General features: G+C 45.7%; 1 protein-coding gene across 1 annotated transcript in view; it reads left to right on the top strand.

The window, feature by feature from the left end:
- Positions 1–15,000, top strand: part of srgap1b (SLIT-ROBO Rho GTPase activating protein 1b) — a 104,712-nt gene that overhangs the window by 49,442 nt on the left and 40,270 nt on the right. Inside the window, exons 4-5 of the mRNA XM_076303772.1 lie at positions 519–581; positions 9,249–9,428. Coding sequence (XP_076159887.1) covers positions 519–581; positions 9,249–9,428 — 243 coding nt within the window. The remainder of the gene's footprint in view (positions 1–518; positions 582–9,248; positions 9,429–15,000) is intronic.

The following is a 15,000-nucleotide window of genomic DNA, read 5'->3' as shown; positions in this document are numbered from 1 at the left end:
GAGAGAGAGAGGACAAGGAAGAAAGTGAGAATGGCTGCTTGCTATACTGAAGCCTGCTCAGTAACTTGGCGTTAATAAAGCTTCACACCCTCTCTCACACCCTTGCTGGTATGTGTTGGTGTGTGTGTGTGTGTGTGTGTGTTGGTGTTGGTGTGTGTGTGCGCGCGCATGTGCCAGGAGCATAGGGATGCACACTCGCATTCTTGTCCGTTTCCATGGTGATGGCCCCTAGTTGAGAATCCGTTCTAAATGACAGTGTGGGCATCTCTGAGGATTTGTCAGTGCTAAGCCATTTGATTAGCGTTTATGAAACGTTTGGCTGTGTTACCAGAGGCAATAGCTTTATGGAACACAGTTTCCCTCCTTTTCTCACCTTAACGGCTGCATGCGCCTCCTTTCCCTCCCTCTCAATCTCTCTCCATTCCCTCCTCCATTTGTCTTTCTGCTCTTTCTCTTTCTCTCTGGCTATCGATCCATCCATCTCTCTCTCTCTCCATCTCTCTCTCTCTCTCTCTCAGAGTAAAGAGATCATCTTCCAGCTACAAGAGGAGCTGATGAAGGTTCTCAATGAGCTCTACACGGTGAGTTCCAGCTCCAGCTCCCTGATGCGTCCAGTGCTGCGTCCAGTGATGCGTCCAGTGATGCGTCCAGTGCTGCGTCCAGTGATGCGTCCAGTGATGCGTCCAGTGCTGCGTCCAGTGATGCGTCCAGTGCTGCGTCCAGTGCTGCGTCCAGTGATGCGTCCCTCCCATTATAGAGCCCCTAGATGTGTACATATCTACGCCCTCTAGATGCCCGAGCCCCTAGATGTGTACATATCTACGCCCTCTAGATGCCCGAGCCCCTAGATGTGTACATATCTACGCCCTCTAGATGCCCGAGCCCCTATATGCCCGAGCCCCTATATGTGTACATATCTACGCCATATGTGTACATATCTACTCCCTCTAGATGCCCGAGCCCCTATATACCCGAGCCCCTATATGTGTACATATCTACGCCCGAGCCCCTATATGTGTACATATATATACGCCCTCTAGATTCCCGAGCCCCTAGATGTGTATATAACTACGCCCGAGCCCCTATATGTGTACATATCTACGCCCTCTAGATGCCCGAGCCCCTAGATGTGTACATATCTACGCCCGAGCCCCTATATGTGTACATATCTACGCCCTCTAGATGCCCGAGCCCCTATATGCCCGAGCCCCTATATGTGTACATATCTACCCCCTCTAGATGCCTGAGCCCCTATATGCCCGAGCCCCTATATGTGTACATATCTACGCCCTCTAGATGCCCGAGCCCCTATATGTGTACATATCTACGCCCGAGCCCCTAGATGTATACATATCTATGCCCGAGCCCCTAGATGTGTACATATATATGCCCGAGCCCCTAGATGTGTACATATCTACGCCCGAGCCCCTAGATGCCCGAGCCCCTAGATGTATGCATATCTACGCCCGAGCCCCTATATGCCCGAGCCCCTAGATGTATGCATATCTACGCCCGAGCCCCTAGATGTGTACATATCTATGCCCGAGCCCCTAGATGTATACATATCTATGCCCGAGCCTCTAGATGTATACATATCTATGCGAGCCTCTAGATGTGTACATATCTATGCCCGAGCCCCTAGATGTGTACATATCTATGCCTGAGCCTCTAGATGTATACATATCTATGCCCGAGCCCCTAGATGCCCGAGCCTCTAGATGTGTACATATCTATGCCCGAGCCTCTAGATGTGTACATATCTATGCCCGAGCCTCTAGATGTGTACATATCTATGCCCGAGCCTCTTTGTTCATCATGAAACGCTCTCAATCACTCCACATGTCCGTTTTCCTCCATGTGTGTGTGTCTGGCTTCATTCACCTCTCATCACTCTTTAGGACTTGTCTCTCTCTCTCTGTTTCTTTCTTTCTTCTTTCCTTTCTTTCCCCCCTCTTCTCTGTTCTCTCTCTTCCCCATCTCTCTTTCTCTCTCTTTTTCTTTCTCCTTCTCTTCCTCTTTCTCCCTATTTGCCTCTCTCACTCACTCTCTCTCTCTCTTTCTCTCTCACTCTGTCCTTTTCTCTCTCTCTCACTCTCTTTCCCTTTCTCTCTCTCTCTCACTCTCTCTGTCAGCCCCATCACTATGATTATATAGCTCTGTTAAAGTGTCCATGTGTAGTGGAAATGAATGGTCTGGGCGTACGGGCTCCATAAATCCCATAACGTTGCTTCACGCTGTCTGCTCTTGATGCTGAGGGGATGGCGTGTCCTGGCATTGGTCTGGGGCTCCAGGGCCCATTACAAAGCCAGATCTGGTTCTGTTTGGGGGAATCCACAGAATGCACTAGAAAGATCTCGCCTGCATGGGGGCAACGCTGTGTGTGTGTGTGTGTGTGTGTGTGTGTGTCACAAAGAACAATGCTGCAGCAAACTGCATCAGCAGAGTTGCCACCACATTAAAGAAGTCAATACACACAGACACACACACACACACACACACACACACAGAGGTATATTTATTATGGATATGTTTGTGTATAATACTCTGTTTGGCCTTATATGCACTTTGTATTGTAAGATGCCCACCAGTATACTGTGGTGAAATGCTGCTGTTGTGCATTTTTGCACGGTGTATGCTGAACCATCATGACCACCACCCTGGTCAGCGGAGCCTGACCGAATGCCGTGGAATCCCGTAGAACAGCGCAGAGTCATCAGGCTGGCATGGGTCATCAGGCTGGCATGGGTCAGGGCAGATGAGGAGCAGTGTGGCATGATGCCCATAGTGTTGGTGCCCTGCGCGCTAACGTGCTGTTGTGTGGCATGATGCCCATAGTGTTGGTGCCCTGGGCGCTAACGTGCTGTTGTGTGGCATGATGCCCATAGTGTTATCTGCGCGCTAACGTGCTGTGGTGTGGCATGATGCCCATAGTGTTATCTGGGCGCTAACATGCTGTTGTGTGGCTAACGTGCTGTTGTGTGGCATGATGCCCATAGTGTTATCTGGGCGCTAACATGCTGTTGTGTGGCTAACGTGCTGTTGTGTGGCATGATGCCCATAGTGTTATCTGGGTGCTAACATGCTGTTGTTTGGCTAACGTGCTGTTGTGTGGCATGATGCCCATAGTGTTATCTGGGCGCTAATGTGCTGTTGTGTGGCATGATGCCCATAGTGTTATCTGGGCGCTAACATGCTGTGGTGTGGCATGATGCCCATAGTGTTATCTGGGCGCTAACGTGCTGTTGTGTGGCATGATGCCCATAGTGTTGGTGCCTTGCGCGCTAATGTGCTGTGGTGTGGCATGATGCCCATAGTGTTATCTGGGCGCTAACGTGCTGTTGTGTGGCATGATGCCCATAGTGTTATCTGGGCGCTAACGTGCTGTGGTGTGGCATGATGCCCATAGTGTTGGTGCCCTGGGCGCTAACGTGCTGTTGTGTGGCATGATGCCCATAGTGTTATCTGCGCGCTAACGTGCTGTTGTGTGGCATGATGCCCATAGTGTTATCTGCGCGCTAACGTGCTGTTGTGTGGCATGATGCCCATAGTGTTATCTGGGCGCTAACGTGCTGTTGTGTGGCATGATGCCCATAGTGTTGGTGCCCTGCGCGCTAACGTGCTGTGGTGTGGCATGATGCCCATAGTGTTATCTGCGCGCTAACGTGCTGTTGTGTGGCATGATGCCCATAGTGTTATCTGGGCGCTAACGTGCTGTTGTGTGGCATGATGCCCATAGTGTTATCTGGGCGCTAACGTGCTGTGGTGTGGCATGATGCCCATAGTGTTATCTGGGCGCTAACGTGCTGTTGTGTGGCATGATGCCCATAGTGTTGGTGCTCTGGGCGCTAACGTGCTGTTGTGTGGCATGATGCCCATGTTATCTGGGCGCTAACGTGCTGTTGTGTGGGATGATGCCCATAGTGTTATCTGGGCGCTAATGTGCTTTGGTGTGGCATGATGCCCATAGTGTTGGTGCCCTGCGCGCTAACGTGCTGTGGTGTGGCATGATGCCCATAGTGTTATCTGGGCGCTAACGTGCTGTTGTGTGGCATGATGCCCATAGTGTTATCTGGGTGCTAACGTGCTGTTGTGTGGCGTGTTTGATTCAATGCCCATAGTGTTATCTGGGCGCTAACATGCTGTTGTGTGGCTAACGTGCTGTTGTGTGGCATGATGCCCATAGTGTTATCTGGGCGCTAACGTGCTGTTGTGTGGTGTGTTTGATTCAATGCCCATAGTGTTATCTGGGCGCAAACATGCTGTTGTGTGGCATGATGCCCATAGTGTTGGTGCTCTGGGCGCTAATGTGCCGTTGTGTGGCGTGTTGGTGCTCTGGGCGCTAACGTGCTATTGTGTGGCGTGTTTGATTCAGTGCCCATAGTGTTATCTGGGTGCTAATGTGCTGTTGTGTGGCATGATGCCCATAGTGTTATCTGGGCGCTAACGTGCTGTTGTGTGGCATGATGCCCATAGTGTTATCTGGGCGCTAACGTGCTGTGGTGTGGTATGATGCCCATAGTGTTATCTGGGCGCTAACGTGCTGTTGTGTGGCATGATGCCCATAGTGTTATCTGGGTGCTAACGTGCTGTTGTGTGGCGTGTTTGATTCAATGCCCATAGTGTTATCTGGGCGCTAACATACTGTTGTGTGGCTAACGTGCTGTTGTGTGGCATGATGCCCATAGTGTTATCTGGGCGCTAATGTGCTGTTGTGTGGTGTGTTTGATTCAATGCCCATAGTGTTATCTGGGCGCTAACGTGCTGTTGTGTGGCATGATGCCCATAGTGTTGGTGCTCTGGGCGCTAATGTACCGTTGTGTGGCGTGTTGGTGCTCTGGGCGCTAACGTGCTATTGTGTGGCGTGTTTGATTCAGTGCCCATAGTGTTATCTGGGCGCTAATGTGCTGTTGTGTAGCATGATGCCCATAGTGTTATCTGGGCGCTAATGTGCTGTTGTGTGGCATGATGCCCATAGTGTTATCTGGGTGCTAACATGCTCTTGTGTGGCTAACGTGCTGTTGTGTGGCATGATGCCCATAGTGTTATCTGGGCGCTAATGTGCTGTTGTGTGGCATGATGCCCATAGTGTTATCTGGGTGCTAACGTGCTCTTGTGTGGCTAACGTGCTGTTGTGTGGCATGATGCCCATAGTGTTATCTGGGCGCTAACGTGCTGTGGTGTGGCATGATGCCCATAGTGTTATCTGGGCGCTAACGTGCTGTTGTGTGGCATGATGCCCATAGTGTTGGTGCTCTGGGCGCTAACGTGCTGTTGTGTGGCATGATGCCCATGTTATATGGGCGCTAACGTGCTGTTGTGTGGCATGATGCCCATAGTGTTATCTGGGCGCTAATGTGCTGTGGTGTGGGATGATGCCCATAGTGTTATCTGGGCGCTAATTTGCTTTGGTGTGGCATGATGCCCATAGTGTTGGTGCCCTGCGCGCTAACGTGCTGTGGTGTGGCATGATGCCCATAGTGTTATCTGGGCGCTAACGTGCTGTTGTGTGGCATGATGCCCATAGTGTTATCTGGGTGCTAACGTGCTGTTGTGTGGCGTGTTTGATTCAATGCCCATAGTGTTATCTGGGCGCTAACATACTGTTGTGTGGCTAACGTGCTGTTGTGTGGCATGATGCCCATAGTGTTATCTGGGCGCTAACGTGCTGTTGTGTGGTGTGTTTGATTCAATGCCCATAGTGTTATCTGGGCGCTAACGTGCTGTTGTGTGGCATGATGCCCATAGTGTTGGTGCTCTGGGCGCTAATGTGCCGTTGTGTGGCGTGTTGGTGCTCTGGGCGCTAACGTGCTATTGTGTGGCGTGTTTGATTCAGTGCCCATAGTGTTATCTGGGTGCTAATATGCTGTTGTGTGGCATGATGCCCATAGTGTTATCTGGGCGCTAATGTGCTGTTGTGTAGCATGATGCCCATAGTGTTATCTGGGCGCTAATGTGCTGTTGTGTGGCATGATGCCCATAGTGTTATCTGGGTGCTAACATGCTCTTGTGTGGCTAACGTGCTGTTGTGTGGCATGATGCCCATAGTGTTATCTGGGCGCTAATGTGCTGTTGTGTGGCATGATGCCCATAGTGTTATCTGGGTGCTAACGTGCTCTTGTGTGGCTAACGTGCTGTTGTGTGGCATGATGCCCATAGTGTTATCTGGGCGCTAACGTGCTGTTGTGTGGCATGATGCCCATAGTGTTATCTAGAAGCTAACGTGCTGTTGTGTGGCTAACGTGCTGTTGTGTGGCATGATGCCCATAGTGTTGGTGCTCTGGGCGCTAATGTGCTGTGGTGTGGCGTGTTGGTGCTCTGGACGCTATCATGCTGTGGTGTGGCGTGTTTGATTCAGTGCCTATAGTGTTATCTGGGCGCTAACGTGCTGTTGTGTGGCTAACGTGCTGTTGTGTGGTGCGTTTGATTCAGTGCCCATAGTGTTGGTGCTCTGGGCGCTAACGTGCTGTTGTGTGGCGTGTTGGTGTTCTGGGCGCTAACTTGCTGTTGTGTGGCTAACGTGCTGTTTTGTGGCGTGATGCCCATAGTGTTATCTGGGTGCTAACGTGCTGTTGTGTGCCGTGTTTGATTCAGTGCTGTGTGTTTGTGTATCCTGTCATCCACCTTGGCGTTGTGTGGAGGGGGTGGGGTGATGCCCCCGGTCTAGGGGTCAGTTCTGAACGACAGAGTGTGCTGTGAGTCAGGGGTGACCAACCACAATGAGAGAACCCAAGTGGGCTGAAATCCATAACCTTAGAGAGCAGCACTAATTGACAACTCCATCCCCAGCACTCCCATGCTGCACATCAGAACAGTCAGACAGAGCAGAGGACACACATGAGCTGAAATCAATCTATGGAGACACCCAGCACATCTTGTGTTTAGTAGCACACTGTAGCATTAGTAACATACTTTAGCATTAGTAGCATACTTTAGTAGCATACTTTAGTAGCACACTGTAGCATTAGTAACATACTTTAGCATTAGTAGCATACTTTAGCATTAGTAGCATACTTTAGTAGCATACTGTAGCTTTAGTAGCATACTTTAGCATTAGTAGCATACTTTAGTAGCATACTTTAGTAGCATACTGTAGCATACTGTAGCATTAGTAACATACTTTAGCATTAGTAGCATACTTTAGTAGCATACTTTAGTAGCATACTGTAAAATTAGTAGCATACTTTAGTAGCACACTGTAGCATTAGTAGCATTAGTAACATACTTTAGTAGCACACTAGCATTAGTAGCATACTTTAGTAGCACACTGTAGCATACTTTAGTAGCATACTATAGTATTAGTAGCATACTTTAGCATTAGTAGCATACTTTAGTAGCACACTGGGGCTGTTCACCATGCTTTACATGCTGTATAGAAATACAAAAGGAACATCCAAAAGGACAAAAAAAAAGGTTTAAAGGGGTGGTTCAGGATTTTGGACATAGGACCTTATTTCCAAGTTAGCAAGTGTGATATTTATCAGTGAAGACTCCAGTCCTTCTAGTTACAGAGTTCGCAGGTGCTAAGCTAGTGCAAGTCATCAGTATGTGTTAGCCTGCCACTAAACAGTCGTACCCACTCCACAGTACACCCGAGGCAAATAAATTATAACGCCAGACTATCGATGTAAATGTCTGTGTTGATAGTTTTATTTCTAACATTATTCTATCCTTGCATTTCAACGATCCCATTACATTTTGAGGGACTAGTTTTTTAGCAGCGGCGGAATTATACTTGCTCCGGTTAGTAGTAATGCGCCGAAAAGTAAACAGTAAAGCGCACTCCAATGGGGATACCTAGTAGTAGCCTTGGTAATATCAGTCCGCCGCTGAGTTGCTTAAATGCCTACTACCAACTTCAGGGAACAAAGTATAACTATTGCAACGCGATGCGAGGATAGTTGTATTTCTTACACTATTCTATCAACACAGACATTTACATCGATTGTCTGGAATTTGCCTCGGGTGTACTTTGGAGTGGGTAAGACTGTTTTTAGTGGCATGCTAACACATACCGTTGACTTGTGCTAGCCTAGCACCTGCAAACTCTGCAACTAGAAGGACTGGATGAAACGTGTTGAAAATGGTCTCCACTGATAAATATCACACTTGCTTACTTGGAAATTAGGTCCTATGTCCAAAATCCTGAACCACCCCTTTAAGCGTCTAAGCATTATTAGGTTTAAGGATCTGAGCATTATTGGCAATGCTGTATGTTCTGGACATGTAAGAAAATCTATTTTCTCTGTGGTCACATCCTGTAGTGTAGGTACGACCATATATATATGGGTACGACTATGAACGCACATGTGCTGTAGTGTACTGTAGTGTTGCAGTGAAGGTACTACTATGAAACAACAGGTGCAGTGGTGCATCCTATTGTATAGTGTAGGTACGACTATAGGGGTACGACTATAAACGCACAGGTGCAGTGGTGCATCATATTGTATAGTGTAGGTACGACTATAGGGGTACGACTATAAACGCACAGGTGCAGTGGTGCATCCTATTGTATAGTGTAGGTACGACTATAGGGGTACGACTATAAACGCACAGGTGCAGTGGTGCATCCTATTGTATAGTGTAGGTACGACTATAGGGGTACGACTATAGGGGTACGACAGGTGCAGTGTTGCATGGTGACTGCAGGAGACATCAGGAACAGTCTCGGGCAGCTGAACAGTAGATCACGTGGATAGTCTGGGGCTTCATCACTCTCAGATGTCTGCTGGCCTATCCGCATGGTTTTGCTGATTCAGCGTATTCCTATTTGAACAGACTGTCTAACAGAGAGATGTTTCACAAAACAAGGTGGACATGGATGTAATGTTGGCCTTTTTGTTTTCTCAGCGCCTTTACCAAATGTGTGGAACTTACCTTCATATTTGTGTGTGTGTGTGTGTGTGTGTGTGTGTGGTCGTGTGTGTGTGTGTGGTCGTGTGTGTGTGTGGTCGTGTGTGTGTGTGTGGTCGTGTGTGCGTGTGCGTGTGTGTGTGTGTGTGTGTGGTCGTGTGTGCGTGTGTGTGTGTGTGTGTGTGTGTGTGGTCGTGTGTGTGTGTGTGTGGTCGTGTGTGTGTGTGTGTGGTCGTGTGTGTGTGTGTGTGTGTGTGTGGTCGTGTGTGTGTGTGTGTGTGTGTGTGTGGTCGTGTGTGCGTGTGTGTGTGTGTGTGTGTGTATGTGTGGTCGTGTGTGTGTGTGTGTGTGGTCGTGTGTGTGGTCGTGTGTGTGTGTGTGTGTGTGTGTGTTCACAGGTGATGAAGACCTACCACCTGTACAACAGTGAGACGCTGAGCGCGGAGGTGAAGCTTCGGGAGGTGGAGCGGCAGGGGGAGCGGGGGGGTCGGGGGGGAGAGGTCGTGTTCGGGCTGCGCACGGAGGATCGCCACCAGCGCCGCAACAACGCCCGCAAGATCCAGAAGATGAAGGAGAAGGTACGGTGCCCTGCAAGGGTCACAAAGAACCACTTGAACGTGTATTTTAACTCATGGCAACAAATAACATATATGCATACACATGAACATACATAATACACACAGACACACTGGCATGCAAAATACTTTACACAACTCATGGAGTAAATATACACTTTACACAACTCATGGAGTAAATATACACTTTACACAACTCATACACATGAACAACATACATAATACACACAGACACACTGGCATGCAAAATAAATATACACTTTACACAACTCATGGAGTAAATATACACTTTACACAACTCATGGAGTAAACATGCTACAGTGGGTCCCAGTTAAGTTTGGACGGGTTCCTTCATGAATCACGCACCCCATTTTCTCAGCAGAAATGGCACAAACTGCAGTTGACACAAACAACCACAAGGTGTCACTTGGGAGTTCTGCCACTACAATTTTTGATGCGACTGACTTACTGCTTCCATGACGCAGTGAGCCATTACCAAACATATATGATAATACAATAGCGTGAGTTTATATATATTATACCCTATTTGTCATGGTTACTTATAGATTTGATAGTGTAACGATAAGCGCATGAGACTTTCAGCGGGGTCACGGGAACTTAAATTGATCACGGTAGTTTAAGCTTACACTTAAACAGACAAAACATTCTAATATAAAAATGTAGATGCAATTGTTGTAAAATGGTGCAGCTCCTTTAAGAAAGCCCAGTGCGCAGGGATGGAGAGAGAGAACGCGAGAGGGGATATGTGTGTTAGAACTTAGATGCGTGTGGAAAAAGTAGACGTGCTGTTGAGACTGGAGCGAGTCATATTCAAAATAATGCAAAAAATAAATCCGCAGATAAAACCAATTATCCTCATTCATTGCAACCGCAGAATGCCTGCTTGCCGACGTTCAAACGAAAAAGATATCAAAGCACCTTTTGCGTTTGAATGTAGCACGAACATTTTTTTAAACAGCTGGACAAATGGTTTAGCTAATTGATTATAGCCTGTACACCAGCAATTGTTGAACATTTACCTGTACAAGTGCATTGACAGTAGCCCAGCCTAACAAGCATGTTGCATGTTGTAGGCCTACTGTAGAAATTTCACTTAAATTGCAACCGCAACATGCCTGCTTGCCGTCGTTCAAACGACAACGAAAAATATCAACAAGAGGGTTGAGTCTGAATGACATGGAGTTCAGACTCATATTGCTTCATATAACCATCTATAAAAAAAGTGTTTTCTTTTTGAGCACGTCCGAATCCCAGGACATAACGCACTGGACCTTATAATAGGCTCGAGATATAATTCCAAAGGGGGCAGATAGCCTACTGCACTTAAAAAGATTGAACGAAGCTTCCCGAAATTTGAAATTGCATCGGGTGAACGAAGCTTTTTTCGAAGTTGAACAGGCTAGGCTATTAAAAACTATTTGCGCACCTCAATGTCACAGGAGAGAAACGGCTCTCCCTTCTATGAATTGAAAAAAGACGTTAGGCTACCTGCAAACTGGCCTATGATTTCATGTCAGCATATGGCGAGTCAGTGTCATTTATTTGTCCATGTTAGCCTACAGACCAGTTTCCATAGTGCACTTATCAACAGTTTGAATGTCTTGTGTGTTTCTGCTCATTGACAAATACCGTTCAGCACAATGATTCATGCCCAATTAATTTCCCGGGTTAAAGTGTTCGCCTTTGTTACACTATTTGGTTTTGTGATGTAGCCTCCTATGATAAACACCATATGGCCAAATATGTGACTCAGCTAATGTTATAGGCTATACAATTTCCCCTCTTAAAGACAAGCTGATGTAGCTTATTAGACTAGGCTACTATTAAAATGCACCGACGGTAGCCTTGGCTATGTGTAAAGTAAGCTATCGCATGATTTCATGCACGTAAGTTCATGCATCTGTCAAGTTTGCACAGGGCCTAGCACGGCCCTGCAGCTCCTCCGAAGACAGCGAGGAAAAAGTTAAAATACGCGATAAACCCAGGAAAAGTTGACAGGTTTGTTTCGGTCCCGTGATTATTTGTGAAATTGTGCTAACGACAGCCTTTTCAAGGCATTTCAAGGATGGAGTCGTAGCATGCAAGCTCCCAAATTAACCCAGTAGCCAACAGAAGGCATCAATAAATTGTTGGGACTGGGGAGGGTCATGCGTTTTTTCTCAATCACTTTGGAGGGTCATAGAAAAATTTCTTGCTGGCGAGGGAGGGTCACGTCTTTTTTGACTAACGCTCCCAAAACTCCTCCGGTAGCCCCTTAATTAAATAACGAACAGTCCCTAATTGATTATAGCCTGTAGGCCTACACCAGCAATTGTTGAACATTTACCTGTACAGGACATTGACAGTAGCCCAGCCTAACAAGCAGATGTTGCAAAAGACATCAAAAGACGCAATTAATCAGAAATAAATAATGCAATCTGCATCACTTTATTTAACAAACTGCAAGCAAGAAGAGGGTTGAGTTCGCTCGAGGGTTCGAGGGTCGAGGCCAAACCCAAGAGAGCCTATATGTTAAGGCACTCGATAGGCTATATCAGGGGTCCCCAACCTTTTATGTACCATGGACCGGTTTGATTCCTATTTTTTTTTCACGGACCGGCGGGGGGGGGGTTCGGGGGTTCCATGTTCCATATGTGTTGTGCATGCATTACTTGAAAAGAACTAGCTCCAGTTATGTATGAACAGTGAAGGTAACGATCTCTTGTGAAAAAACTTGAAGAAGTGAAAATTGAACAATATGAACTATGAATATTGAACAACTTGAAGCTACATGTGAACATGCTGAACAAAATATGGGAACAAAACATGGAAACTAAACTGCATTACGAATATAATCAGTGGGAGCCCTGCTTGTTTCCCTGCAACAAGAAGCTTCCATCTGTGCATTTCACCGGTGTCGGCAGGCGTGCCCGCGCGTTCAATTAACAGTGTAGACTTTTCTTAAGCAATAACCATGATGGTGTAGTGGTTAGTGAGGGTGTTTTTTGCACGGTAGCCCAGGCTGCTCAAATGTGGTTCGATCCCCGTTTGATTTGTAAGTTATTGTTTCAGATCGTATCTGTTTATGTTTTCTTACTTCACCATTAACCACACAGTTTCAACTAAACTCTCAGAATGGTCAAAAATCGAGGGGTTTTTATAAGAAGAAAGTGATTTAGAGAACACATAGTGCCAGCAATAAGATTCTTTGTTCTTTTGACAAAGACTGAACACAGGTAACACAGCGAGCCACGAACTTTAAAGACTCCATCTCCAATACGAAGCATTTGACAGATTTGTTTCACCCTAAACAGCTCTGAGGTGTCGGAATTGTTTCGAAGCTTCGGAACAATTCGGCACAATTGCTTCGAACGTTTCAGTGTTTCATAAAGCCTCGCTTTGCCCATCCCTAGCTTATAGGCTACAGTGGACTAGCATGTTGCAGGGGCTGCTAAAAACACAGAGAAACACACTGAAAACTCGGCCAATCACAGCCCTTGCTGTCGAACGCTCCGTCCGGTTCAACCGCAGAACACCACAGCGGACTATGCTGCCCCCAAGCGGCTGCAGTTGTACTTACATTTCACCCAGCTGCGTGAATCACCTTGATCGTGAATGAAGTGTCAATTTTTAACCGGGACCCACTGTACATGGTTCTAAGGCTTGAAGAAAGAGGAAAGTCAGTAAGTCAGTAAGTCAGTAAAATGTATTTATAAGGCACATTTAAAATACAGTGCACACTGACCAAAGTGCTGCAATGAAAAGACAGTAGAACACACACACACACACACACACACATAAGAGTACATAACACACACACACATAAGAGTACATAACACATAAACACACACACACACACATAAGAGTACATAACACATAAACACACACACACACACACACACACACACACACACAAGAGTACATAATACATAAACACACACACACACACATAAGAGTACATAACACATAAACACACACACACACACACACACATAAGAGTACAAAACACATACTGTAAACACACACACATAAGAGTACATAACACACACACACACATAAGAGTACATAACACACACACACAAGAGTACATAACACACAAACACACACACACACACACACACATAAGAGTACATAACACATCAACACATAAACACACACACACACATAAGAGTACATAACACATAAACACACACACACACACACACATAAGAGTACATAACACATAAACACACACACACACACGTAAGAGTACATAACACATAAACACACACACACACACACACACACACAAGAGTACATAACACACAAACACACACACACACACACATAAGAGTACATAACACATAAACACACACACATAAGAGTACATAACACACACACACACACATAAGAGTACATAACACACACACACACACACACACACACACACATAAGAGTACATAACACACACACACACACATAAGAGTACATAACACATAAACACACACATAAGAGTACATAACACACACACATAAACACACACACACACACACACACACATAAGAGTACATAACACATAAACACACACACACACACACACACACATAAGAGTACATAACACACACACACACACATAAGAGTACATAACACACACACACACATAAGAGTACATAACACATAAACACACACACACATAAGAGTACATAACACACACACACACACATAAGAGTACATAACACACACACACACACATAAGAGTACATAACACACACACACACATAAGAGTACATAACACACACACACACACATAAGAGTACATAACACATAAACACACACACACATAAGAGTACATAACACACACACATAAACACACACACACACACACACACACATAAGAGTACATAACACATAAACACACACACACACACACACACACACATAAGAGTACATAACACATAAACACACACACACATAAGAGTACATAACACATAAACACACACACACATAAGAGTACATAACACATAAACACACACACACACACATAAGAGTACATAACACATAAACACACACACACACACACACACACGTAAGAGTACATAACACATAAACACACACACACACACACACACACACACACATAAGAGTACATAACACATAAACACTAGGGCTGGGATAAACGATTATTTTTTAAACGATTAATCTAGCGATTATTTTTTCGATGCATCGATTAATCTTATGATTCATTTTTTCAGTCCGATTCGATTTCGATTCGATTATCGATTATCTCCCCATTAATTGACTAATAGCAATTTATACATGTTGATTTATATATCTGAATGAAAAAAACATGAATTCCTTAACATTGCAATTTATGTTCATTGCTCTTAAAATTCCAAAATAAAAGACTATACAAGTGCAAAGTAATGCATTCTTATCCAGAGGTAGCATTCAATAAAGTTCAGTAGTGTATAGGTCTAATTGAGTGTCTGTCACTTTAAGACGTTCATTCCCTTGCAATTGTAACACTAATGCAGTTAAAAGGCTGCTGATGTATGGATGCAATTCATAACGTAGTTAGTTCAAATAACAGTTTGTA

The sequence above is a fragment of the Alosa pseudoharengus genome, unplaced genomic scaffold, assembly GCF_046254945.1.
Source record: "Alosa pseudoharengus isolate Yale_2024_CS ecotype anadromous, Long Island Sound unplaced genomic scaffold, YU_APseudo_1.1 YU_APseudo_1.1_scf_24, whole genome shotgun sequence".
Taxonomy (NCBI): Eukaryota; Metazoa; Chordata; class Actinopteri; order Clupeiformes; family Clupeidae; genus Alosa; species Alosa pseudoharengus.
The sequence above is the reverse complement of the archived record's forward strand: the minus strand, read 5'-3'. Positions and strand labels throughout refer to the sequence as shown.